Source organism: Artemia sp. Qi Xiang Cuo, chromosome 1, assembly GCF_049724085.1.
Source record: "Artemia sp. Qi Xiang Cuo chromosome 1, ASM4972408v1, whole genome shotgun sequence".
Taxonomy (NCBI): Eukaryota; Metazoa; Arthropoda; class Branchiopoda; order Anostraca; family Artemiidae; genus Artemia; species Artemia sp. Qi Xiang Cuo.
The window spans coordinates 4,476,487-4,502,621 of record NC_142794.1 but is presented as its reverse complement, the minus strand read 5'-3'; the positions used below and the strand labels follow the sequence as shown (position 1 = coordinate 4,502,621).

The following is a 26,135-nucleotide window of genomic DNA, read 5'->3' as shown; positions in this document are numbered from 1 at the left end:
TAATAGGTGATGTCTTTTTTTTATATTCCCCATTTTATGTCTTTTTCTCAATGTGTACTCCGTCTCTGTACTTTTTTGTGTTGTTTGAAGGGTTAGAAATAAATAAATAGAGCAATGTCAAAGATAAAATGTACCCAAACAACGAAATAATGGGAACAGCATACTAAAAATTACCCATAATCTGAGGACACGTAGTCTTTTTAATTCCGGAAGAGTTTAGACAAACCCCAATCAGAAACTCCTTTGCAACCACTTAAATCTAGTTCTTCTAGAGATCGCTTGAATGACTCTGGTTGTGCTGCAAGGCTCACAAGACCAAAATCGGTAATCTGGAATTAAAATAAACATAAAATTCGAAAATTATAAATGTCCTTACATCTAAAACCAGCTAAAATTAAATGGCAGAAAAATGAAGAGTAGGCCTAAGTATAAGGGTAGATTAAAAAACATTTCTTGTTCTTTACATAGTAAAATATAAGGCTATTGTATATTTCATATACTTTGAATGAAACAGCTTCAGGAATTTTTTCAGGTGTGGAATTCTATACATGAAGACAAAAAACTGATAGAAAATAATAACCACCAGTTCACAAGTATGTTAAAACATTCCCTACTAGTAAGTTTAAATATTTGATCACTATAAAATCTAACAAATAAAACCTATACTCTGAAGTATATAGCCTAGTGATCTATTTTTTATTATTACAAAGCTGTTAAGAGCGCACTAAAAACTTTTTTTTAAGTTTCAAGCTTATTTTTATAATATAATGGCTTTCACAACCTTTTGCTATTTATCAGAACAAAACCGATCCTGCTAAAGTTTTTGACAATATAGAAGTGAAACGGGATTTATTTTCTGGGAAAGACATTACTAAAAGTATTGAAACAATAAAACAATAAGTTGTTCACTAGGGTGGTTGCGAAGCTAGTGAGAAATAACTGAAGATAACAAATAGGAGTTTTGAAAAGGGGGAGGCATCTAGCAATTTTAAAAAAACAACTGAACTCCTATATAAGAAAGATGATACGAGCAAATGTGCTAATTATAGAGGCATTCAAATGGAAATGTTAAACTCTCCTAGACTTAGAAAATGTTGATGATTTGAGCGTTCTACATGAATGTTAGTAAAATAAAGAATTTTTGGAGGCTTCGAGAGTATATGCATACAACAAACAAGAATCATGTATCTACAAAGAGAGAGAATTACAAACCTAAGAACAGCCATTAAAAGAAAGTTTCTTTAAAGAACAGGACGTAAATGCTGAGTTCAAGGATACGTCGGTCACTCTAATGCAGTAACTGAGGTAAAACTCAGTCAGCCCTGCAAAGTGAAAAAAAAACACAAAAAAACACAGCAATAAAGACAGTAATACAACAACAATTAAACATATAAAAATATAAATAGCGACGAAGACCATACTGCCTTTCCATCATAAACAATCAGTAGAACAACAAGGAAATTTTTATACAAGACAGTGGAACGCAACTTTAAATGAATATTTCGATCCTCTATCCAACACCCTTCCTCAGCAAAACAAACAAAGAAAAAAAAACAAAATAAAAGAAACTCCTATTAAAATTTGATCATTAAAACTGAAAAAAGTTTTTTTTTTCTAACTTTCAAAAAAGCCCTAGCAATATTACTTAAAGGAATTTCAACCAGGACTGGTACACCAAGCCAAGTGCAAAAAAACAATTCATTCAAATGGAATAAAAAATACTTACAGACAAGCTCTTAAAGCTAATCTCGCCTTCTTGGCAGTCAGTCTAGAAGGTCTATCCGTAACAGGTAGAGTGTAATTATTTACTGGTTTTTAATATTATTAGTTAAATCATTTCTAATTAAATTTGTATGTAAGGCATTAAGCGAATACCCCCCCCCCCCAAATCTCTATTTAAAGAAATATTACTGTTTATTTTGATTTCAATTGCTTCTCGAACAACCTGTTTTATGCCTAAATAATTGCTAATAAGGCAAGGTTCTTCAAAGAGCATTTTATGGCTTGGGTTATCATAGATATGACTGCTTAAAGAAGAATCAAAAGAAATATTTGTACTATTAGAATTGAAAGCTTTAGTTATATCGCCTTTGTGTTGTTGTAGGCGTTTTTCTAAATTAACTAAAACAACTTTTTCCACAAAATAAGTTTTTCAAAAAAAAGTAAAGAACTCCATTAAACAAAAATTTAGCCACTATAAAATAAAGTATTCTACCAAGAGTAAAACTACCACAATTCAGCATCGATAAACACATGAAACTCAAAACGAACAGAAATTACAAAAAATAACGGATTTGAACTCAAGACGAGCAGAATATAAAATAAGTTGGGCTCAAAACCCCTATGCCTTCCCAAAGCCAGAACATAATTTGCACTTTACTGAAAAAAATATAAATGTTTTTACTTTTATAACTTTAATAAATCAAATAATTTTAAACATTTTGATTACTAAATATCAGTATATGTATATTAACTGACAATGCACATTCATTTGTATTTTTTCAGTAAAGTACGAACTTTGTTCTGGCCTTGGGAAGGCATAGGGGATTTGCGCCCAACTTATGTTAATTTCTGCTCGTTTTGACTTTGACTCGATTATTTATTGTAATTTCTATTCGTTTTAGGTTTCATTTATTTATCGATGCTGATTTGTGGTAGTTTCCAGCTTGGTAGATTATTCAATTTTAATTTTGCTCAGTTTTTGGTTAATGGAGTTCTTTACTTTTCTTTTCTTTGAAAACTTATTTTGTGGAAAAAGTTTTTTTTAATTAATTGTTAATAAAGACAATAGGATAACCATTTCCAAAAAGTGTGTCTCTAATAAAATTTGGTTTATCTGTTATGTGAGATTCAGAGCAAATGTTTAGGGCACGATCGACAAGAGATGTAACAAAACCTCTATTAACTTGCGGGGGGGGGGGGGAGATTTGATTTAAAATGTAGATATCTATTATTTTGTGTGGGTTTTCTGTATATTGTAAAATCCAGTTTATCAATGCTACGAATAATTAATAAATCCATAAAACGGTAATTTATTTGCATTTTCGATTTCTAAGGTAAATTGTAAATTTCGGTCATAAGTATTTAAGTGATCTAGAAAGTCCCTAAGTACACTTTCCCCATAATTCCAGAGTGATATTACATCATCCATATAACGCCCCCAATAGACATGCTTTCAAAAATATGAAGTTCAGGCCCGATTTTCAAGGTGTTCCACATAAATATTCGCTAATAACCCGGATAGCGGTGCCCCCATAGAGGCCATTTTTTGTTGATAAAAAGAATTACGGAACTGAAAATACATTGAATACTTATTACAAATTTTGACTAGGGGCATTAATACCTCGCAATCTATTCCTGTTGTTGAATCTACAATTAAATGATAGTTTTTGTCTATTTTATTTTTTAATAATTGCTCAAATATTGCTAAATTAATATTTGTATACATAGAAACTATGTCAAAACTACTTACTATTGTGTTTTCTGAAATGTTTGCATTTTTTCCACTAAATCTACCGAATTATATATGTGCGATTTTTGGGAATAGAGCAAAGGTTTGAAGCTGTAAGATCTTAGAACAAAGAGGAGTTAAAAGAACAGAAATCTTCGCAAAAAGATGTGAGATCTTAGTGCAAAAGAACGGGCCTATTATTTGATTTTTTTTTCTTTGTTCAAATGGTCGCTTCTAGCTGAAGGACTAAACATATAAAGGTTGCTAATGGATGAGACAATCAAAAAAGGATTTCGGCATGGGTCCTTCTTTTGGGTAGAATAGATAAAAAGCTTTGCTTTATGTTCGTTAGGACCGGTTTGTGCAAAGGAAGCTCGGGTCTAAGTTTCAGACTGATTAAAGACAAAAAGTTTTGAATTTATTATAGACGCTCTTAAGCATTATTCCTGCCTTAATAAAAATAAGATCTACTAGGGATAAAGAACAGTCCTAGAAAGTTTCAGGCCGATCAGATAGCCAAGACTAAACCTACCAACTTTTTGGATTGTACCATTTGTCTTTTAACAATAGAGAATTGTATAATTTACAGCCTCTGCTCGATGGGCTGTGTGAGTTATGTTATCCTCGGAGACATGTATATTAGATTTTCTGAATATCCTGATAAAAATGAGCAATGGTAAATAATTGCCCAATGCAGTTGTGTGTCCAGCACAGTTTATAGAATTATCCAGTAAGTTTATCGCAGATCATTTCTGGTCTTCATTCTCGGTACGAACAAAAAGCTCCTCCCACTTCTTTCTGCATTAGCGGGTGTTAGTTTGTTTCCGATTGTTTCCAACAAAGTGCATCGTAATAGCGGGTTTCCACTTGTTTCTGATTGTTTCGCGTCTGACTTGTCTACCCGTGAAAAGATCTGATGCCGATTATGTTTCTATCTGCAAAAACGTTCTCTGGAGCACTCGCACCTTGGTCCGGGTTTTTATAATGGGTGAGATAGGGAAAGATCATACTGGATAATTGTATAAAATGTGGTGTCCAGGGACAAACAGGGCAGGGGAGGAAACTCAGTTGCCAAGGGGTATCCAAGGGGTAGTTGCCAAGGGAAACTAGTTGCCAATGGGTATCAAAAGCTTAATTCAAATCAAACATACTCCTTTAAACGTTTGTATGTCCAGAGAAAAAAATACCTGACATTAGACTCATTACTGTGACATTACCGATACATTGATTTTGACTGATAAGATGATTGTTTTATAGCTCTTATTCTTTCTGTTTAATTTAGACAGATGATTTAAAAAAAAGTGTTAGGCAATTCACATGATTATACCGTGAATAATTCTTCAGTAAAATAGACAAAACCCTGCATTTGATCTACACTCACTCTAGCTAAACTACAGTAAAAAATTAATTTACGTACTTTTCAAATTGCTAAGCGGAGGTCTGGCAACGTCAAATCCAACATCTTGGAGTCCAGGATATATATACATTCCTCCAGTATACATCCGGAGCAATGATGCTGGATGAGTCATTCCTCCAGTATATTCATTGCTCCAGTATTCATCTCCCATAAGCTTGGAGTCACTTATGTTACAGCGTATCATTTTAATATTGACCAAATTGACCAAATTAGTAGTTATATCTCTAAACGAGTTTTCATCCAAAGTGCATCCCTCTAAACTAAGAAATGTCAACTTTAGGAGCCGTGACGCAATAAATTGAAGAACCTCCTTGACATCGTCTATGTCCAAGCCAAAGTTTATGTCTAAATGTGTCAAATGTATACCCAAAGGTTTATCAAACAGTCTTTGTAAAATTCCCCAGCCTAGAAAATTGTTACCACAAAAGCTGTGGTAGCAACTAAGAGTTCTTAGCTGCTCGAAGTACATTAAAGACTCTAGTGCATGGAAATCAGGCACTTGAACATTGGAACGAAATGTAATTAAATTTTTCAGCTGATAACAGAGAAAATTAAAATTTTCATTTGAAAGTGGAATATCGACAATCCGACGTCCTTTAGTTACTCTTAAACAGATGTTTAGATGGACTAGTCTAGTTTGGTTAGTAGCAATTGCGTTGATAATAGCTTCAAGATTGAACTCCTGGGGATGAACGAGCTGACAGTCCAGGTTCAACGATGTTAATCTCAAATCTGGCATTTTTAGTAAACAAACTAATTGGTCAATGTCTCTATTGTTACCACAAACGTCTATTGAAACGATAGTGGCACATCTCGGTTCAATTATACGCCGTACTATTCCAAATACTACGCCACGTACTATTGCACGCTCGCCACGGATCACGGAAAGGTGAACTAGTTTTGGCATGAATTTGGTCAATTTCATAAGTGAAGCATCGGTGAAATACCCTGGACTATCTTTAATTTCAAGATGGCTTACGCTTACTAAGTTTCTTAAATCAAAGACTGAATTCGTTTCATCATCAACAGAAATGTCAACATCATCAACATCATGGCATTCACAAACATCATGTAAAATGAGGCTTACTAAAGAAGTGCATGAACAAAGGAAACTCGCAATTTGTCTTTCATTTAATTCACAATCGTAGAACTTTGGATGATTTACATGATGTGAAAAAAGCTTCCAATGATCCAACACTTGTTCCCATTCTCTTTCTGAAGTATCCAGACCGAACTCCTACACACAGAAAAATGTTTTTTTAGATATGTAGTAGTATTAGATACACTAAAGATATAAAACAAACTAACAGTGAAGGTCCAATTCAAAACAGTCCCAACAAAATCACAGTTAGCCGTAGTGCCGTTTACTAATAATTTACAGTAACATAGAAAAATCAATTTCTCTTTTGTTTATTTTAGACTTGTTGGATCTAAGATGATTGCCCTGACATTAGAAAATCGTCCAGCGCCCCAAAATTTATACCCCTTCGGCTCCTAAGACCCTAAAAACAAATATCTTAGCTAATTAACATTTTTAGACTACAGTAAGACCAAGCCTCAAAATAGAAAAAATATTTAGTAAAGATAAAATTTATCCGCATACTGTCGCAATTTTCAAAAATACTTTTTTTTTAGCTAGTCATAACTTTAACAACAGTAAATGAACTAAAGAATATTGAAATTGCAAATAGGAATGTTAAATAGGAACCCTCAAAAATCAACTATCCTATCAACCTTTCAACTGACGAATTTAGACGCTTCGAACTAGACATATTAGGAGTTTCAGAAACTCATATCTTAGGGGATGAGACATGAAATTATGTGATATAGAATTCCATGCCTCAGGCAAGAAAGATGAAGTGCAAAGGCAGGGAGAAGGGCTCATAATGAATCGGAAAGCTGCCAAGCCTTGTTTAGGTAGAGAGGTATTAATAATATAATGCTAGTTGCTCCGAAGAGCGTTTTCAAAGGTCTTATCCTTATGCGGTATACAAGATAAATACACTAAAGCAATTATTGCTAATGGAATTTTTGCTATAAAGGCAATGAAAGAACACATGAATTTTAGAGATTAGGCAAGTTTAGAGTAAGAGAACAGGTTTACAAATTTATTTTACAAAGACTAACTTGGTAATACTAGGAACAAGTGAAGGTGATGTTGAGTAATAACAAGATCGATCAAATGGACAGCTTGACTTGCCTAGTTAGTATTAAAGATTGCTGGTGCAGTAAAGATGTCAACAGTAGAATAGCCATGGTCCAGGGTGTTTTACAACATTTGAAAAAAAGTTTGAAAGAATAGAAAGATAGGTCTGCGAACCAAGATTAGAATATTGGAAGCTACAGTAATGACAGTGGTCAAGTAAGGTTCTGAAGCATCGGCGCTCCGAAAACGGAGAAGGATTTGCTAATCGTATTACAGATATTGTCTACGGATTTTTCGGGTATCCAACTGACTAATTGTATCTCAAACAGTAAGCTGTGCGGAAAATGTAGTCCGATCTCAATTTCTACGGATACAATGAGAGAAAGGTTGAGAGGGCTAGAACACATTCTGCGGATAAAAGATGACAAGAATCCTAAAGATCGTCCTTGTCGGCCAATCGTCGTACACCGAACAAAAGCAATCATCCCCAAATGCGAAAGAAGGATATTGTGAGGGAAGATTTAAGGGAAATCACAACTTCTTAAGAGAGTGTAAAGAGAAAAGTTTTAAATATACTTAGAAGGAGGTTGGAGCGTGTGTAGCTGTAATAGGTGGCTTGGTGCTGCAGTGAGTTGTTAGTATTAGTAGTAGTATTTAAATTATGGCATTTCAGAAATAATTAGACGACCTGTGTTGAGAGCAAAAGAATGAGAATTTCAAAAGAAGCTAAATGTGTTTCCGAGGGCTTCTTCACCGAAAACAAACGAGCTGCAAAACACGACTCAGAATAACAAGAGAAAATGATATTATATAGCATTATATATATAACATATATTGTATATATAATGATATTATATATATAACATTATATATTATATAACATTATTTTTGAAATACTAACTGATAGAAAATGGATGAAGATATCCAACCACCATCAATTTTCTGGCAGAAAAGATGAAAATATTCAACCACCTAACATTTTTGCACAAAGAAGCAGGAGATCTTATACAGCATCTCCAAGGCATAATTTTGAAGTATTTTATTATATAAATATTAATTGTTGCCCTTTTCAGACGCCACTTTTCGCGACCAAATAATAAAAATTTGTAACCAAAAAAGAGAGGGGGGGGTAAATAATTCCTCCTTATTCCGTGTCTATAATTTTTCCGATATTTTCATAGTTTACATTTTTTTTTCTCCCTCAATGATACACCCTGAAAGTTAGAGGTTTTAAGTAAACCTAAAACTCTGCTCTTTGAGTGTGACCTCTTCTTCCCTCATCTGGTGGGGGAAATTTAAAATTAACTTACGACTGGCTAAGGCTTTTAAAACAAGGATATAAATTTGGAAACATAAAAGAATACTTAAAATTCATTAATAGACCACAAATAGGGGTTAAAAATAGAATATAAATCAAAGATAATATGAACATTAAAAAAATTGAATGAATTATTTACATTTTTCTAATATAGAATAGGCTACAGTCAATAACTTGAATCCTAAATAATTTTTCTTTTATTGCCATATTTTCAATCCTACCACATTTAGCATAAAACTGGAAGTTTTGCCAATACATTTAAATTTTTAATCTGTTTAATTTGTTTATTCTTCTAGAAATAGTGGTCTCAGAGTGGGAGTGGGGGGGGGGATTACACTCCCCCTAGGTTTCAAAACAACGCCTTTTTTTTAGCAAGTTCAGTCCTAAAAAAAATCCAGTTGTAGCTGATTCAGAAATGATAGCTATTATTTGGATTAATCTTAAATACTAAAATATTATTTTGAAAACAACTTCACAGGAATGTTGAAAGAGCCTGAAAACCCTCAAAATCGTCAGATTGGAATGAAATGTACGCTACTAGAATCACCATTGTCCAAAACTTAATATAGGTAAATTACAGCCCCCCACCTTTAACAACATTGAAAATCCCTTTTCTGCTTAATTATTCTTTATAAAATTAGTCTTGGCGGTTGGATAACGCCATTCTAAAGTCCCATATGGCACCAAAAACATGTATTTGGGGTGTTTTGCCTAAAATAGATAGATTAGGAAGAATAAATCGGATACCATCATGATCTCCATGGTTGATAAATAAATTGGATCATGATCCCCTCATGATCTCCATGGTCGAAAGCCCATATAGTGGGATTAACATTGCTCCTTTGTATTTTCATGCAGTAAACCTCTTAATTTTTTAATAGAACCTCGGCCATCATCAGCTAATTCTATCATCTAAGCTAACCTTATTTTAGGCTACCCTAGGGGTGTAAATTTACCAAAAATTTTTTAATACATTTTTGATATCTGGAGGGGTGCAAACTTGTTGTTACTAAAAAACACGAATTTTTTGATTGTAATACTCTAAAAATGTACTTTTCACCATTTAGGTGGAGAGAAAGCACATGCACCCGTTCCCTCCCAATTGACACCTATGAAGCTAGCATGCAACCACAACGCGTTATAGACTTTTAAAGGCTCAATTCAAAGCTATTGATCATTCCAACAAGCTTCTTATAGGTTTATAGTTAAAAAGAGCATCAAAATGGTGCATTGAACTTCAAGGTCAAGGTTATCTTATTGTCTTAAGTTTTTAGCATGTAACAAATGGGAATTGGAGACAGCACAAGTTTTAAAACAAACCATGCTGCACAAGGCTTTGTAGAGTAGCAGAAAAGGCTCGTCGGGTGGAAAAGTTTTTTTTTTAAAATAGTAAACTTTTTTTTTTTTTTTTTTTTTTTTTTAATTGAAAAAAATTATAAACATAGTTTTTATGATGAAAAGGAAGAGTAAACTTGAAACTTAAAACAAGCAAAATTACTGCTTAGCAGTAATTTTTGAATGCTGATCTTCCTTTTTTACTGTTACTGAAAATAAAGAAAGATCAGTTTTATGTAAAGTGCTATATTTTCAAAATTCTACAAACCAAGAAAAAGTATTGAGCTGGTTTATTTTAAACAGTTTTTCAAAAATGTCTCACTTAAACAGTAAGGCAGCAGTTTATGTTCGTTTTAAATTTCAACTTTGCTCATTATTTTCAAAAAAAAGACTGTTTTTTTTAAATTAATATTTTGTTTCAAGTTTTTAATGACATTCTCTGTAAAAAAAAAAAAAAAAAAAAAAATTCAGCTGTATATCATTTATTTTTTATGGGCAGGGAGGCTCTTAAATGGACTTTAAAGCCAACCCTTACTCCAAATAAATAAAACAGCATGACTTCACCAACAAAAGTTTTTTGGTTTCGACATTGCTGCATCATGTAGATCTACCAGCCAAAGAATATTTATCAATATACTCAGACAAATTGCTTGAATTCATTTTTATTTCTCTTGAGGAATATCTTCCTAACTCAAAAATAACCTGAATTTCACTGCATTCCCTGATGCAAATACGAATACACAGAGTCTTGTATGGGAGTTTGATGACTCATTGGTCTTTCATTATTAGTCTTCATTGTTGAGTAATATTTTTTTTTAGTAAATCTACATATCAAAAGGCCAAAATTTATTTTTCAGTCTACACTTTCATTTTATATGGCTTAATAACAGCACACTATCTCATGTTTATGTCCAAAAACTGTTCTAGAGTGCAGCAGAGAATGATTTTTGGCCAATCTTTAAAGAGGATTACTCCATCATCGCCCTGCATTATATGTGAGAAACCTAGAAATTTGAATTAAAATGCTTTACCTGAATTGTAATCCTTTTGCAGCGACTAGGATGTCTTGATAAAGCACCCAGAGCTTGACTATGATTTCGGTCGATTACAAATTCAACATTTTTATGAATTTTATGGTTGTTGATAAATGCTGCATACCAACTTTTACAAGTCTGACTGGCGGCTTCAACATCTCTGAAGTTTAGATATTCATAGATTGTGCATATAACCTAAAATGGTATATATTAGACCAAAGAATTTGGGTGCAATTTCCTTTTTTGGAACTAATATTGACAATCAGTCCCCAGGAAGGTGTGTGATCTATACCTTGTACCACTCATATTTGAAAATTTCATAATTTTTTTTTTACCATGCTGAACAAAATGGCTATCTCAAAATTTTAATCGGGTGACTGTGTGGGAAAAATGAGCGTGGGAGGGGGCCTAGTTGCCCTCCATTTTTTTGTTCACTTAGAAAGGGTACCAGAACTTTTAATTTCTGTTTGAATAGCCCTCCGTTGATATTATGGGACCACTGGGTCGATACGATCATCCGTGGAAAAAACAAAAATAAACACACATCTGTGATCTTTCTTCTGGCAAAAAATACAAAATTCCACATTTTTGCAGATATGAGCTTGTAACTTCTATAGTAAGTTTCTCTGATACAACGAATCTGATGATGTGATTTTCATTAAAGTTCTATGATCTTTAGGGGGTGTTTCCCCCTTTTTTCGAAAATAAGGCAAATTTTGTCAGGCGCATAACTTTTGATGAATGTTAGAATAAACTTGATGAAACTTGTATTTTTAAAATCAGCATAATCAAACTAAACAAGAATTGTTTATCCAAATATTTATTAGAAGCATAAAGAATAATGTCCATGGGCTTATATTATAACAAAAAAAAAAAAAAACCTTGGCCACAATTATCTAGGAAAAGGTGGTCCTAAAAACTTGGAAAAGAGCTCATATGACTGGTTAAAATTTTTAAGATAGCCATTTTATTGCTAAATTTCATAGGATAAAAAGATAAAGTCCCATCTTGGGTCTCCAGTTGGCTTGAAATTTGCAGGTATTTTTTCTATTTGCTTGAAATGAATACCCACAAAGCTTTCAGTCAAGTGTACCCACCAAAAAAAGTATCAACAAAGTATGAGGTCAATTTCAAACTATCTCCTATTGGAAGACCAAGGTACTTAATGTTAGCACATAAATGAATATTTTGATTTCCTAGTTGTATGCAGCTAACACCACCTATACATTTACCAAAAGGAAGAACCTTCCTCTTCTATGTATAGGCTTCAGACCAGTTTGTGGGGTATTACCTATTAAGTATATAAAAATTCTTCACAATATATAGCCTAATATGGTTTTACTTAAATTTCAAACATTATCAGCATAATTGAGCATGGAAAGGTCAAATCCTTTAAAAATAAAAATAATTTTATCTTTTTGAGGGTTCAATGACACTATTATTATACAGGAGGGGGGGGTATGGATACCTCACCCTGACAGATTCCTTTCCAAACTGTTATTTTAGGTTTGCAGATAACATAAGCATTGTGGGTAAGAGCTTTCACATAACCTAGCAAACATGTTTTTAAACTACAATACATCACACTGACTAATCGCAACTTCTGGTAAGAATGACTTCAAGACTTCTCAAAACAGAGCAGAATTCTTCTGTTGCTTGATTTCTGTCATGTTACTTCTTTACTAATGAGAAAAAGTGAAAAAACCTCATGGGAAATATTTAGTTTTCGCTACATATTTCACCATTGGGATGGGGTAAAGCAATGTGAAGTACTTTTAAGGAATGATATTAGTATTTCATTTTTTTTTTTTTTTTTTTTTTTGGTTTTCACAATTTTATAGTTTCCTTCTGGAAAATTGATCGAACAATTGGTTTCTAATAAAAAACAAATAAATAATCAAATGCCATGAATCAACGCAACTAGATTTGTTGGTAATTTATATTTATATCAAAATTTATATTTAGTAAAAGCTTCTTGCTTTTCTTGGAAAGAAGTTGATTCAGGTGAAAGAAACTCATAAGAATAAATCCAGGGCTGTAAGCATATCCTAAGAAATTATTGCCAAGCTATTATGTCTACCCTTTTCTTAGTTCTTGGATTAGGAAATTCTATACATAATATGTTAATAGCTATATGAAATCTGACAAAAAAGACTAAGTTATGGGACATGGTGCCAAACCATCCTGTTTCTACAAACAATATAATAGCTTTTAAAACATCTTTGGTTAGAGCCTCTTTTTACAAAAGGCAAACCATAATCAATATAATGTTAGCAAGGTATTCTTTACTTAGTGCCCTCTAAAGGGACAGCTAATAATTTCTCTTTTGTTAATCCTGATGTACCAGTTTTTTTTTGTGATAATATAAGCCCATGGAATTTATTCTTTATGCTTCTAATCAATATTTGGATAAATAATTCTTGTTTAGTTTGTTAATTATGCTGATTTCAAAAATACAAGTTTCATCAAGTTTATTCTAACTTTCATCAAAAGTTATGCGCCTGACAAAATTTGCCTTATTTTCGAAAAAAGGGGGAAACACCCCTAAAAGATCATAGAACCTTAATGAAAATCACACCATCAGATTCATTGTATCAGAGAAACTTACTATAGAGGTTTCAAGCTCATATCTGCAAAAATGTGGAATTTTGCATTTTTTGCCAGAAGAAAGATCACGGATGTGTTTATTTGTTTGTTTGTTTGTTTTTTCCCCACGGATGATCGTATCGACCCAGTGGTCCTAGAATATCAACGGAGGGCTCATTCAAACAGAAATTAAAAGTTCTGGAGCCCTTTCTAAGTGAACAAAAAAATGGAGGGCAACTAGGCCCCCTCCCACGCTCATTTTTTTCCCGAAGTCACCCGATCAAAATTTTGAGATAGCCATTCCATTCAACATGGTAGAAAAATGTAATAGCTATGTCTCGGAGGGCGACGTAATCCCCGACAGTCCCTTGAGAAAGTGCTGCAAGTTATGAATTTTGCCCAATATCTACATATAGTATTTGTTATTGAGAAGCATACAAAAGTTTTCAGGGGTATTTTTTCTGGTAGTTGGAGGGGGGTCGGAGGTTACGCGGGAGGATCTTTCCATGGGGGAAGGGAAATTGCTATGAAGGGGGCGCTGGATTTTCCAGCACTATTTAAAAAACAATTAAAAATTCAATTTAAAAAAAAAAACAATTTTTTCAACTGAAAGTTAGGAGCAACATCAAAACTTAAAACGAACATAAATTATTATGTATATTATTGGGTTCGCCCCCTATTCATTACCTCTCTCTTTACGCTAAAAATTTTTTGTACTTTCATCAGAGCTATTTATTCTAATTAACGGCCTTTGTCACTAAGTGGTCCTTCTTAAAGAATTGGAACAAAATGTGAACTTTAGTGTAAAGAGCGAGGTATTGACTAAGGGCCGAACCCCCCTAATATACGGAATAAAATATACGAATTAAGAAGTTCGTTACGTAAGTTACATCAGATCAAAATTTTGACAAAACCATTTAGCCAAAAAAAAGTAAAATTAATCTGCAAATTTCGTTTTAATTATTCATGTACGGTGACCCAAAATCAAAGCTAAATTAATTCAAAAACGTCCAGAAATTAAACTAAAAAGAAGTTTTTTTTAACTGAAAATAAGGAGGGACATTAAAACTAAAAACAAACAGAAATTATTCCGTATATGAAAGAGACTGTCCCCTCCTCAATGCCTCGCTCTTTACGCTAAAGTTTGGCTCTGCCTCACAACTTTATTTTCTAAATCAATGAAAAACTTTAGCGTAAAGAGTGAGGCGTTGAGGAGGGGACAACCTCTTTCATATTCGGAATAATTTCTTTTTGTTTTAAGTTTTAATGTTGCTCCTTACTTTCAGTTAAAAAAAACTTGTTTTTTGTATTTAATTTGTAACAAGACTATGCTTACTTTATTTTTTGCTTACAAGAAGGAATATAGTCATTAGATTCTCAATTTATGCTCCTTTCCAAAATAAGTCATTTTGCACATCTTTTTTTTCAGTGTTGCAGATATGCCACAAGAACAGCATCTCCAAATGCCATCTGGAATGCCCCACTTCCTCTCAGCTTTAACTATCCAGCAAAGATTTCTTTGTTGTTCACAGTGAAAATGTTGTTAACATTTGGCCATTTCAAAATTAATCTGCCATTTTAATCCACTTCAAAAACTTTAGTTTTTACTATCTTTTATCTGGAAAGTCCAGAATCCTTGAAATATGCATGTCCCACATAATATTATTAGAAAGTTGTGACACACACCAAGGAATTTAACATGTTTCACTAGAATTTTGGGTTGGATATGGTCTAAGAAAACAGGATTGGATTTGTCATTATATTTGACTTAGTGCAATTTACTTTTATATGTAAATTCTTAGCTTCATCCAGAAAATGGCTAGGATTTTGAGGGGGTCACTTTTGATGTTTCTATGACGCATATCAAGGATCAGCAGGTCGTCTACATCTACCTTTGAGGAAATCTCTTGCCAATTTCATTAATCAATACTAGATATAAGAGTGGTCCTACTAAGGTTCCTTGAAGAATTCCACACTAAGTAGAGGGGGTTCCAAGAGAATATTTTTGGATTTTAAATCTTGGCATCTAATTGAAAGAAGACATATACAAAATTTACTAAGAGAGGGTCTACTTCAAAGTTATTCAGTGATAAATGAATTAGGATGATGTAGTGTGCAAGACGTAAGTTACCACATGGTAAGTTACCACTGGATAACTTACCCGGTTATGGTAAGTTTTAGGTCAAACTTACTGGTAAGTTTCATAAGTGGTATCTTCAAATTCTTGATGAACAAAAATATTCTCAATTGATAGGAATCCATCCTAAGAGAGCTGCCACTTCACTAAAAATCTATCGTAAAAAAATTTCATTCATCAAATTCAATGCATTAGTCATACCCCTTTGAGCTTATGCTGATATTGCTGTGTTGGACTACCTCTTTGTCATTTCCTGCCTGAGTAAAAAAAGAAACAAAAGGGGATACGCAATGAGTCAGTCAATCTGAATAAATAAGACGTTCACAGCAGAGGTCAATTTAATTTGATGATCTTTTGACTAAAACTCACCAAATTAAATAGACTTTTTACTCAAATTTTCTTACTGGCTATATTGAACTGTAGAATAAATAATCAGTGAATTATATATCCAGCTGTAATGCGGATGGTGAGGCCTATTAATAAAAAATATTCTCCTCCAACATCTTCATTGTGATGGTGACGCAGCAGCAACTAGTGCCCAAACATAAATCTTTCCCATCATCCCAGAAGCGCGTAAAGAAGAAGTTGCATGAAAGAGGCAAAGGTGCAGAATCTGAAGATGTTGGCAGTGATTCCATCAGTTCTGATAAAGTTGGTTCTAATCAAGTTCCAGTACTTTCAAACACTTTGGCTGGAACATCATTGCTTCCCAGTACTTCTGGGTCTTCTGTTCCAACTCCCCTTGTTTGTTCAAGTTTCCTCCCTCTTCCTTATGAAAACTAAAGTGGCGGAGCAACCAAAACTTACATGTATCCAAAAAGTGACCATAGAACAACACAAAGCCTGCAACAAAGATTTGGCTCGTGCATTTTATGCATGCAATATACCATTTGCCATGAAGGAAATTTCCAGCTGCAAATTCAGCTATGAAGGAAATTTTGGATCATAAAGTGCAAATCAAATACCTGGATGAATGCTTTGCTGAAAGCACGCTTGATATTAAACTGGAAACTCAGAACTGCAAAACAGCCAACACTCTTTGTTCCAATGGATGGACAAATATTAGACAGGAACCCATTTTTAACTATGGCCTTGTCACTAAAGCTCTTTTCCTTGAATCAGCAGAAACTGGTGACAAGCAGCACACTGCACAGTGTGTAGCTGATGAACTAACTGGAAGAAGTTGCTAAAGTTTGGTGCCCTGCTATGATCAGAGACAGAAATGCAATGATATGGATTGACACCATTTGCCTTGATAATCCTAGAGTAAATAAACTAGCTACCTCGTTATTGAAGTAAAAATATCCCCACCTTAAAACCATTGGGTGCATCCCTCACATTTTGAATCTACTTGACCAAGATACTATGAAAAGCTTAGACCAGTGTTTCAATAATATCTTTAAGGTCATCACATTTGTCAGGTCTCATCACATGGCTCAATTTGTCCTTAACAAAAAGCAGATTTCATTTCTTGGCAAAACTATCAGCCCAAAACTACCTATCAAAACTCGCTGGGGATCTATCTACCAATCTATTTGCTTCATGAAAGAGTTGTGGGAACCTTTATGGTCTATATTAATCAATAGAAGTTGTGATATTAATGAGGGCATTCAGGATATCAGAAAACTGCTTTTCAATGATTGAAACTGGATCAATTAATATCCTGTTTGAAATTCTTAAAGCCAATTTCACTTGGGTGTCACTTCTTTGAAGGAGAAGAAGCTCTTCTTTCATGTGTCATCCCATACTTCAATTTGCTAAAGCGGCGTTTCTAGGAGACTGTACCATTTTTGTCAGTCTCAAAGGCCGAGGAAAGGAAAATCCACAATTACCTAGAAAATATGAGGATATTTGCATATGATTCCACCCTAGCTGCAGCTACTCTACTTGATCCGCTTTTTGGTGCAGACTCACAGACACAGGGTGAGTTTACGGATGCAGTAAGTTGAATCGATGAGCTTGCTAAATTTTCCTACCAATTTTGGAAGGATGGTGATTCGTTTAACAAAAGATCTGAAGCTGACTTTGTTGGGGTCTTGAACACAGAACTCTGTAGCTACATTTCCAAAAGTGGCCCATTTTCCAAATAATTCTACGTTGAGACTGCAAAATCTGTCAAATTGGCAGCTTGTATGTGGGCTGTTTTTTTGTTGTTTTTTTTTTTGCAAAGTTGGTGCTTACAGGAGTGGCTGTAAAAATCTCAACAATTTTTGTTATTATAGCATCCTGCAACAGACTCTGGTCAGGTTATGGACTAGTACAGACCCACCATAGAAACTCCATCAAGCATGAAACAGCAAACAAAATTCTAATGGTCCATCAATCACTCAATAGCAAAAAAAATGAGCATCGCCGTGCAGTTTCAAAAATGTCTGGAAATCGACATGAAAGACTGGAAGGGGTGTTCACTCTGCCATCATGTCTTTCTATCAATAGTCCACTGCCATGTGATACTGGGGATGGTCTGGTGGAAGATGATCTGCCAGATATAGCGTTTGAAGATGCACCAGATGAGGAGGAAGAGCAGCAACTCTAGCATATCTCTTACTATCTCATAAAGAATTATCTGAAGCCTAAGTACAATTTATATAATTTTTTCCCCCATGTACACGAAGTAGGAAATCAACAAATAAAACATGCAAAAATAATATTTTTCTTATCAATCTGTCCAAGAAGAGATAATATTTTCTTTTAAATTCATAAGTATTAGAAACTTACCACTTATGTGGTAACTTTCCAAAGTTACTGGTAACTTATTTGGTAAGAGTAAGTTTCGAAACTTACTGGTACATCTTGTACACTAGGATGTTGTGATCAACCAAGTCAAATGCTTAAAAACATAAACATGGCATGAGGCCAAGTGGCAGTTCCTCAGATAACGGAAAATACTAGCGTCACATTAGTAAAATACAATTTAAAAAAAAAACTTTTTTTAAATATTTTTCATGTGAAATATTATTTGGAATAATAATCATGAAAATCTCTTATTGTTGAGAAAGTACCCAAAAATTTGACAGCTATGATTTTGTCAGAGGACCCTTGAATTTTGACATTAATTGTTTCTCATCTGTTTTAAATGTTCAGTGAAGTTTTGACAGAGTCACCTATATTTTGACAGGGCTGGTTGCTGTCTCAATAATTTCAACAAGGTTACTACAAGATATTCTCAAAAGAAATGAATGTCATGATAGAAGCCAAAATCTACATTTGAATTTGGCTGAAGGAACATTTTTGGTCAGTCTGTTATCCCACTACATTAGACAAGAATTTTCAACACTTGGAACATAGTTTTGTCAATAGAATATTTGCTGCCATTTTAATTAATTCTTATGAAGAAAAAGCCAATATGGCTAGATTTTAGAGAAAATCAGATGGATCTTGACGCATTGGTGCTGATCCCAATTTGTTTTTGCAAAAAAATGACCAAGTATTGGCAGTTTGAACATTACATAGATAAATAATTGTCAGGAGCTCATTTTTTGTCAAAAACAGGAAAGTGATTGAATTCAATGTTCTTTTCTTATCTTGGTGTATCAGATATAGTGGCAACGTTTAGCATTGTCAAAATATAATGACAGCTTCAAGAGATGGTGTTCTAAGTCACAACTAAGCACAGTTATCCTGTTTTGAAGGAAAACTCTGACAGTGGTTCCCAAATTGCACTGTCGAATCACCAGTGCCTTTACCCTACTATACCTATTGACATTTTGACAAAAATCATTTTACTTTAATCTTCAATTTTCACTTTCTTCTCCCCTAGTTTTAGTTCTGAAAATGCAATTCATGTTATTTGAGTGGAATTTTAATCCATATCAATTATTTTTCTAAATTTAGGAAATGCATTTGCATATCTTTGAAACCTTATAAATTGGGATTGAGCAAAGCTGTGAAGCTGAAAACAGTTCTGTTGTACTTCATTTAAGCAGAAGATCTATTTTGCAAGGTTTCACAGGGATAACAAAGATTTTTAAAGGTCATCACCCTCTAGAGCAGGGGTGGCCAACCCATGGCCCAGAGGCTGCATGCAGCCTGCTGTTAAAATTTTTGCAGCCTGTTAGATTCATCACACTTTTATATTCTGTGCCCTCATGATGCATGCACATCTTGGAACATCCCAGATTTGATGCTTCACTCTTAACAATGTTGTTTATCAATGTATATAGCCTAAGTCTTATATCATTATGTTGTATAGCCCAAGTATTATCAATGTACCATGTTATGCAAGAAGGGTTATAAAAACAGGAAATTACATTTGATCACATAGGTTTCTCTTGACAAAACATAGGTTGACGTAGGTTTCTCTTGACAAAACATCTTACAAAAATTGAATCAAATAGCTCACACACATTACATAATTGGTTAAGAAATCCAGCCATGTACAGAGGCATTGCAGATGAGTATGCAAATATTCAGAAGAAGTTCCCCATACCAGCAAAGTCTATTGCACCCACTTTCCCCCGATCCCTCCCCCCATGGAATTGGTCAAGCCCCAGACTAAATACTGAGTTCTAAAAGTGGAATAGAGATTTAACCCCCATTTCTTTTGTCCAGAAAATAATTGGAGAACTTAATACAACTACCTATAAAAATAACTTCCAAATATTTGTTGATGGGTCAAAAAATGAATGAGAAGGTTGCAAGTGGTGTTTTCCTTCCTCACCTGAAAATTGCAATGGGCGAGAGATTGTATAATATTTTATTCTATAATGTCTGCTGAGTTACATGCCATAATCATGGCATTAGAATATCTTAAGTAAAACCAACCTTTAATTGTAAATTCGAATAATTTTATCATATATTTTAACTCTCTATTAAGCTTTGAGTTGCTGGCCTCGGTTACTCAGCATAAGTTTGACATTGATGCTGATTATTGTCTTAGTATTATTTATAATCTTGCTACAAGTGGCATAAAAAGTTATTTTCAGTACATTCCTAGCCACTCTGGCATAAGTGGTAATCATCAGGTTGATGAAATAGTAAAAAATGCTATAAATATTGACCAGCCAAGTGGAAGACCAATCTCAATTCGAGATATTTACCGATGGAGGCTATCAGATATTAATTTTAATCAGATTAATCCTATCCTTTCTCCCTTTCCCAATAAGTATCTTTCTAAAATTTATCATAGAATTCGTTCTAGAACAAATGGACAAAAATTTCCTTGCATTCTCATATAAGCTTTCCAATTCAAGTGGTTCAATTCCCCTGTCCCCTCTTTGCAGGCATTGTAATATGAATAATGAAACAATTGACCATTGCCTATTTGAATGTAATATACTGACGTCTGCACAACATACCTTGCTTTGTAAACTGTTAAAATGCTTCAAACACCACAAAATCTCACTATCAGCCAAGAGCCTAGCCAACTATACCTGCACACAGAGCACAGAAATCAATATCTATCATCTTATATTTGAACTCCTTGAGTCAAAAGATCTACTGAAAGATATCTGAGAATATCTAATAAATAATAGACAACCAAGACAGTAGCTCTGTAGCCCACAGAGTGAAGCAAAAAGAAGAGGGCTAAATAGTACCAACTGAATAGCCCGCCTGCTGTGAATTAGAAGAAGAAGATCACATGCACTTGTCCATTGAAAATTTCAGGATTTTCTAAAAGAATTAGATTCTGAATACAGAGATGTTGTGTACTTCAGTCAAGCCAGATGATTAAGTAGTGGAAGATGTTTACAGCAATTTTATCAATTACAAGAAAAATTGATTTGTTTACAAATGACAAAAAAGGTCTCTGCCAGAATTAAGAAATGATGAGTGGTTATTGAATTTATGCTTTTTAGTGGCTATTGTCAGCAAACTCAATGAATTAAATATATCATTACAAGTAAAAGATAACCTCATACTTTATACATTTAATGACATGAGAAAATTTCAGAAGAAATTGTTGTTATTTGCATCACAGTGGAAAATGAATGATGCTCACCCCTTTCAATTGTTGAAAGAATTTTAAAAATCAAAAGGCTACAATTATATCAAATATGCAAAAGAAATATGAAAACTTGCAGATGCCTTTGAAAGCCAGTTCAATAATTTAGAGTTGGAAAAAAATACACCAGAATTTTTTAAATATATTCATCTCCTTTTCATGTTGAAATTGAGTCAAGCCAGATAATTAAGTAGTGGAAGATGTTTACAGCAATTTTATCAATTACAAGAAAAAATTGATTTGTTTACAAATGACAAAAAAGTCTGTGCCAGAATTAAGAAATGATGAGTGGTTATTGAATTTATGCTTTTTAGTGGATATTGTCAACAAACTCAATGAATTAAATATATCATTACAAGGAAAAGATAACCTCATACTTTATACATTTAATGACATGAGAAAATTTCAGAAGAAATTGTTGTTATTTGTATCACAGTGGAAAATGAATAATGCTCACCACTTTCAATTGTTGAAAGAATTTAAAAAATCAAAAGGCTACAATTATATCAAATATGCAAAAGAAATATGAAAACTTGCAGATGCCTTTGAAAACCAGTTCAATAATTTAGAGTTGGAAAAAAATACACCAGAATTTATTAAATATATTCATCTCCTTTTCATGTTGAAATTGAGTCTGTGCCAGAATATTTCCAAATGAATCTGAATGACATACAGTGCAATGATGAATTAAAACACATGTTTGAAAATTCAGAATCAAAAATAGACTTTCTTTGTGTAATTTTTGCATCACGGAAAAAAAATTATCCAATTTAAGAAAGATGGCACACAAAATTGTTAGCACTTTTGGTTCAACTTACAACGGCAAAAAATTTTTTTCAAAAATAAAATTGACCAAATACAAAACATGCTCAAACATAATGGATGCTAACCTTCAACACCAATTACAATGTGCAAAAACCCAAATTGATATCAACTTGCAAAAGCTAAGTGAAAAAGTGGAGAAACAAATATTGCACTAGTGAAATAAATATGATTTTATTTTTTTTATTTGTTATTTTATTTATTATTTTTAGTATCATATATTTTTTACAATGTGCATTTAGAATCATTATTATAATTATATCATCTATGTTTATATGTAAAAACAATAGTAAACATAATTAACAAAAATACATTATTTTTCAATTTGTCACTCCAAAAAATATCTATAATAGGTCTAAATTTAATATGAGTATGTATATATATATATATATATTTTTTATATGCAGCTGACAGAGTTATGATGCATTTCCAAAGTGGCCTGCAAGATAATTTGGGATGGCCACCCCTGCTCTAGAGGGATAAGGAGACAGATATGAGCTTCAAAATACCTTCCAAGGACATACTTTAGATTGTAGAACCATGCAAGAAAGTTGCATTTTTCCTGGCACAAAAAATTGTTAGCACTTTTGGTTTAACTTACACCAGCAAATCATTTTTTTCAAAAATAAAAATTGACAAAACACAAAACATGCTCAAACATAATGGATGCTAACCTTCAACACCAATTACAATGTGCAAAAACCCAAATTGAGATCAACTTGCAAAGGCTAAGTAAAAAGTGGAGAAATATATATTGCATTAGTGAAATAAATATGTTTTTATGATTTTATTTTATTCATTATTTTGAGTATCATATATTTTTTACAATGTGCATTTAGTATCATTATTATTATTATATCATATATGTTTATATGTAAAAACAATAGTAAACATAATTAACAAAAATACATTATTTTTGAATTTGTCACTCCAAAAAATATCTATAATAGGTCTAAATTTAATATGGGTATATATAATTCTATATGCGGCCTGCAGAGTTATGAAGCATTTCCAAAGTGGCCTGCAAGATAATTTGGGTTGGCCACCCCTGCTCTAGAGGGATAAGGAGATGGATAGGAGCTTCAAAGTACCTTCCAAGGACATACTTTAGATTGTAGAACCATAAAAGAAAGTTGCATTTTCCAAACCTAACCCCTTTCCAAGATAGCAAAAAGTAGCTAAACTAGAATTTTACTGAAATGTGCAGTAGGTAGTATAACTATTAGTACTGAAACTAATAGTTTCAATGGTACTTGCCTATTATATAAAACATACTCAAGAAGTGAAGTTTGGTTAATGCTAATGAAAAAAAATATGATGAAAAAAGAATACTTTTTTTTGCAAAATTGTGAAAACTACAACTTGGAAATATACTCCCAGAACACAGAAATGTCGTCAAGAATCATGTTAAAATGAGCTTGGCCTTCTGCCTTTACTGCTGCCTGCCACATGTACTCTACAAAGTATGAATGTAAATGATGGCTGGATGTACCATGGTGCTGTTTGTTCCTCTACTTTGCAGACCCCAACATTCTCTCTACTTTTTGTGTAGAGGCACTGGTTTCTGGGTTGACAAAATTATTTTTGTGGTTCACTTTGAAATAAGTGAAACCTGCTTGTTCCAGCTCAGTTGTGATGCAGCCCTTCCAAAAATCGGAAAAGATTCTTGATCCTGGCTCTATGTTAAGCTTAATTTGTTGGAGTAAAGTTTCTGCTCCCCTGTTGGGGACCTCCACTAAAAATCTTTCACTGGTTTCCCAGCCCACTCCACCAAACACCCATTATTGTGGTAAGATTCTTCCTGCCTTATTTTTCCTTTTTGTAAACAAGGATTCATCTATTTCCACTGTATGACCAATTCCTCCAATTTTCCCACAGTTTTTCTGTTGCAAAGAAAACATGCACACTTGACAGAGGTAGTTATTCCAATCAAAAACCATTTGTTTAGAAACCATTTGTCTAGCTCTTGTTGAAACCAGGCCACAGACAACAATTTGTTAACCCAGAAATAAATGAAACAAACTACAATAACAAATGGTATATTACTTTTAGATAACCATGTATTGAGATGCAAATTGATGGTTTTCAAACATGGATAAATGTTATGCTTCCAAAAATATTGCTTCTTGTAAGAGTTGTGTGTGTTGTAAAGTCATGGTGTGTCCATTGCACCTCTCCCCAGCAAAACTTAATTTTTCCAACTAGTTGACTAATAACTTCTCCCCACCAACACTTAAATTTGCCAAATAGTTGACAATAAATTTTGTCCCAGCAAAACTTTCATTTTCCAACTAGTTGACTAATAACTTCTCCCCAGCAAAACTTAATTTTTCCAACTAGTTGACTAATAAACTCTCCCAAGCAACACTTAAATTTGCCTACTAGTTGACAATAAATGTTGCCCCAGCAAAACTTTCATTTTCCAACTAGTTGACTAATAACTTCTCCCCAGCAAAACTTAATTTTGCCAACTAGCTGGAAACAAACATTGTCCCAGAAAACAATTCATTTTCCAACTAGGCCTAGTAACTTCTCCCCTCCTATGAAGTTCCCATTTCCTTTAAATCTTTCTTTGACATACTCTCATCCCAGACAAGGACAACCTGCTTTCCTTTTAGCCCTAGACAGTTGGTCAAAAAGGAAATATTTTGGCAATTTGTTATCCTTCATCTGCAGAACGTGCCCTAGCCATCTCAATGTTTCTTTCATTATAGCCCTAGAAAGCAGGATTGAACCACATTTTTTGTACAGCCTGCTGTTTGAGATATGGTCTGTCAGCCAGGTACCCAGAACAATCTGTAGGCAAAACTTATTTTTCTAACTAGTTGACTAATAACTTCTCCCCAGCAACACTTAAATTTGCCAACTAGTTGACAATAAATGTTGCCCCAGGAAATCTTTCATTTTCCAACTAGTTGACTAATAACTTCTACCCAGAAAAAATTAATCTTTCAAACTAGTTGACTAATAACTTCTTGCCCCAGCAAAACTTTCATTTTCCAACTAGTTGACTAATAACTTCTCCCTAGCAAAACTTAATTTTTCCAACTAGTTGACTAATAACTTCTTCCCAGAAACACTTAAATTTGCCAACAAGTTGACAATAACTTTTGCCTCAGCAAAACTTTCATTTTCCAACTAGTTGACTAATAACTTCTCCCCAGCAAAACTTAATTTTGCCAACTAGCTGGAAGCAAACATTGTCCCAGAAAATAATACATTTTCCAATGAGAATTTTTTAGCAATTTGTCATCCTTCAGCTGCAGAATGTGCCCTAGCCATCTTAACCTTTCTTTCATTATAGCCTTAGAAAGCAGGATTGAACCACATTTTTTGTACAGCCAACTATTTGAAATATGGTCTGTCAGCCATGTACCCAGAACAATCTGTAGGTAATTTCTATGGAAAACATCTAGCAAATTGTCATCCACTTTTTGGAATTTTCTTTTAGTTTTGTATATATTGATGGGATCATCAGGGAGGGAGGGTTGCTTTGTTGTCAGAATAACAACTAATATATTGAAAAATAGCATGAAAAAGAACATTGTTATTTTAATTTTATTAGCATACCATGTTTTTTGAGAAGTGCTGCTAAACTGAAATTTTACCATATTTGGAAATTTGACTAATCTAACATTCTATTCTTAGAGATGTGTGCACTCACAGTTTCAAGTAGCCCAGCCTATAATAAATAGGTCAGGGTGAAAGCCTATTGAAAACAAAAAGTTTTGTTGAGGACTTTAGTCAACTAGTTGGAAAATAAATTGTTTTCTGGGGCAATGTTTGTTTACAGCTAGTTGGCAAAATTAAGTATTGCTGGGGAGAAGTTATTAGTCAACAGGTTGGAAAATAAAAGTTTTGCTGGGGATATATTTATTGTCAACTAGTTGGCAAATATAGATTTCTCCTACAGGGATGGGCAAAATTTAGTAAAATTCTACTTTA

The 26,135-nt window shown here is 33.5% G+C and overlaps 1 protein-coding gene across 1 annotated transcript in view; it reads right to left on the bottom strand.

Moving 5' to 3' along the window:
• The window catches only part of LOC148955926 (uncharacterized), a 43,325-nt gene that overhangs the window by 6,891 nt on the left and 10,299 nt on the right, over positions 1-26,135 (bottom strand). The window contains exons 2-5 of the mRNA XM_089086659.1: positions 10,699-10,896; positions 4,869-6,105; positions 1,213-1,322; positions 175-329 (exon numbers count right to left, since the gene is read on the bottom strand). Of these exons, the coding sequence (XP_088942785.1) occupies positions 1,213-1,322; positions 4,869-6,105; positions 10,699-10,896 (1,545 nt within the window). The 3' untranslated portion in view covers positions 175-329. The remainder of the gene's footprint in view (positions 1-174; positions 330-1,212; positions 1,323-4,868; positions 6,106-10,698; positions 10,897-26,135) is intronic.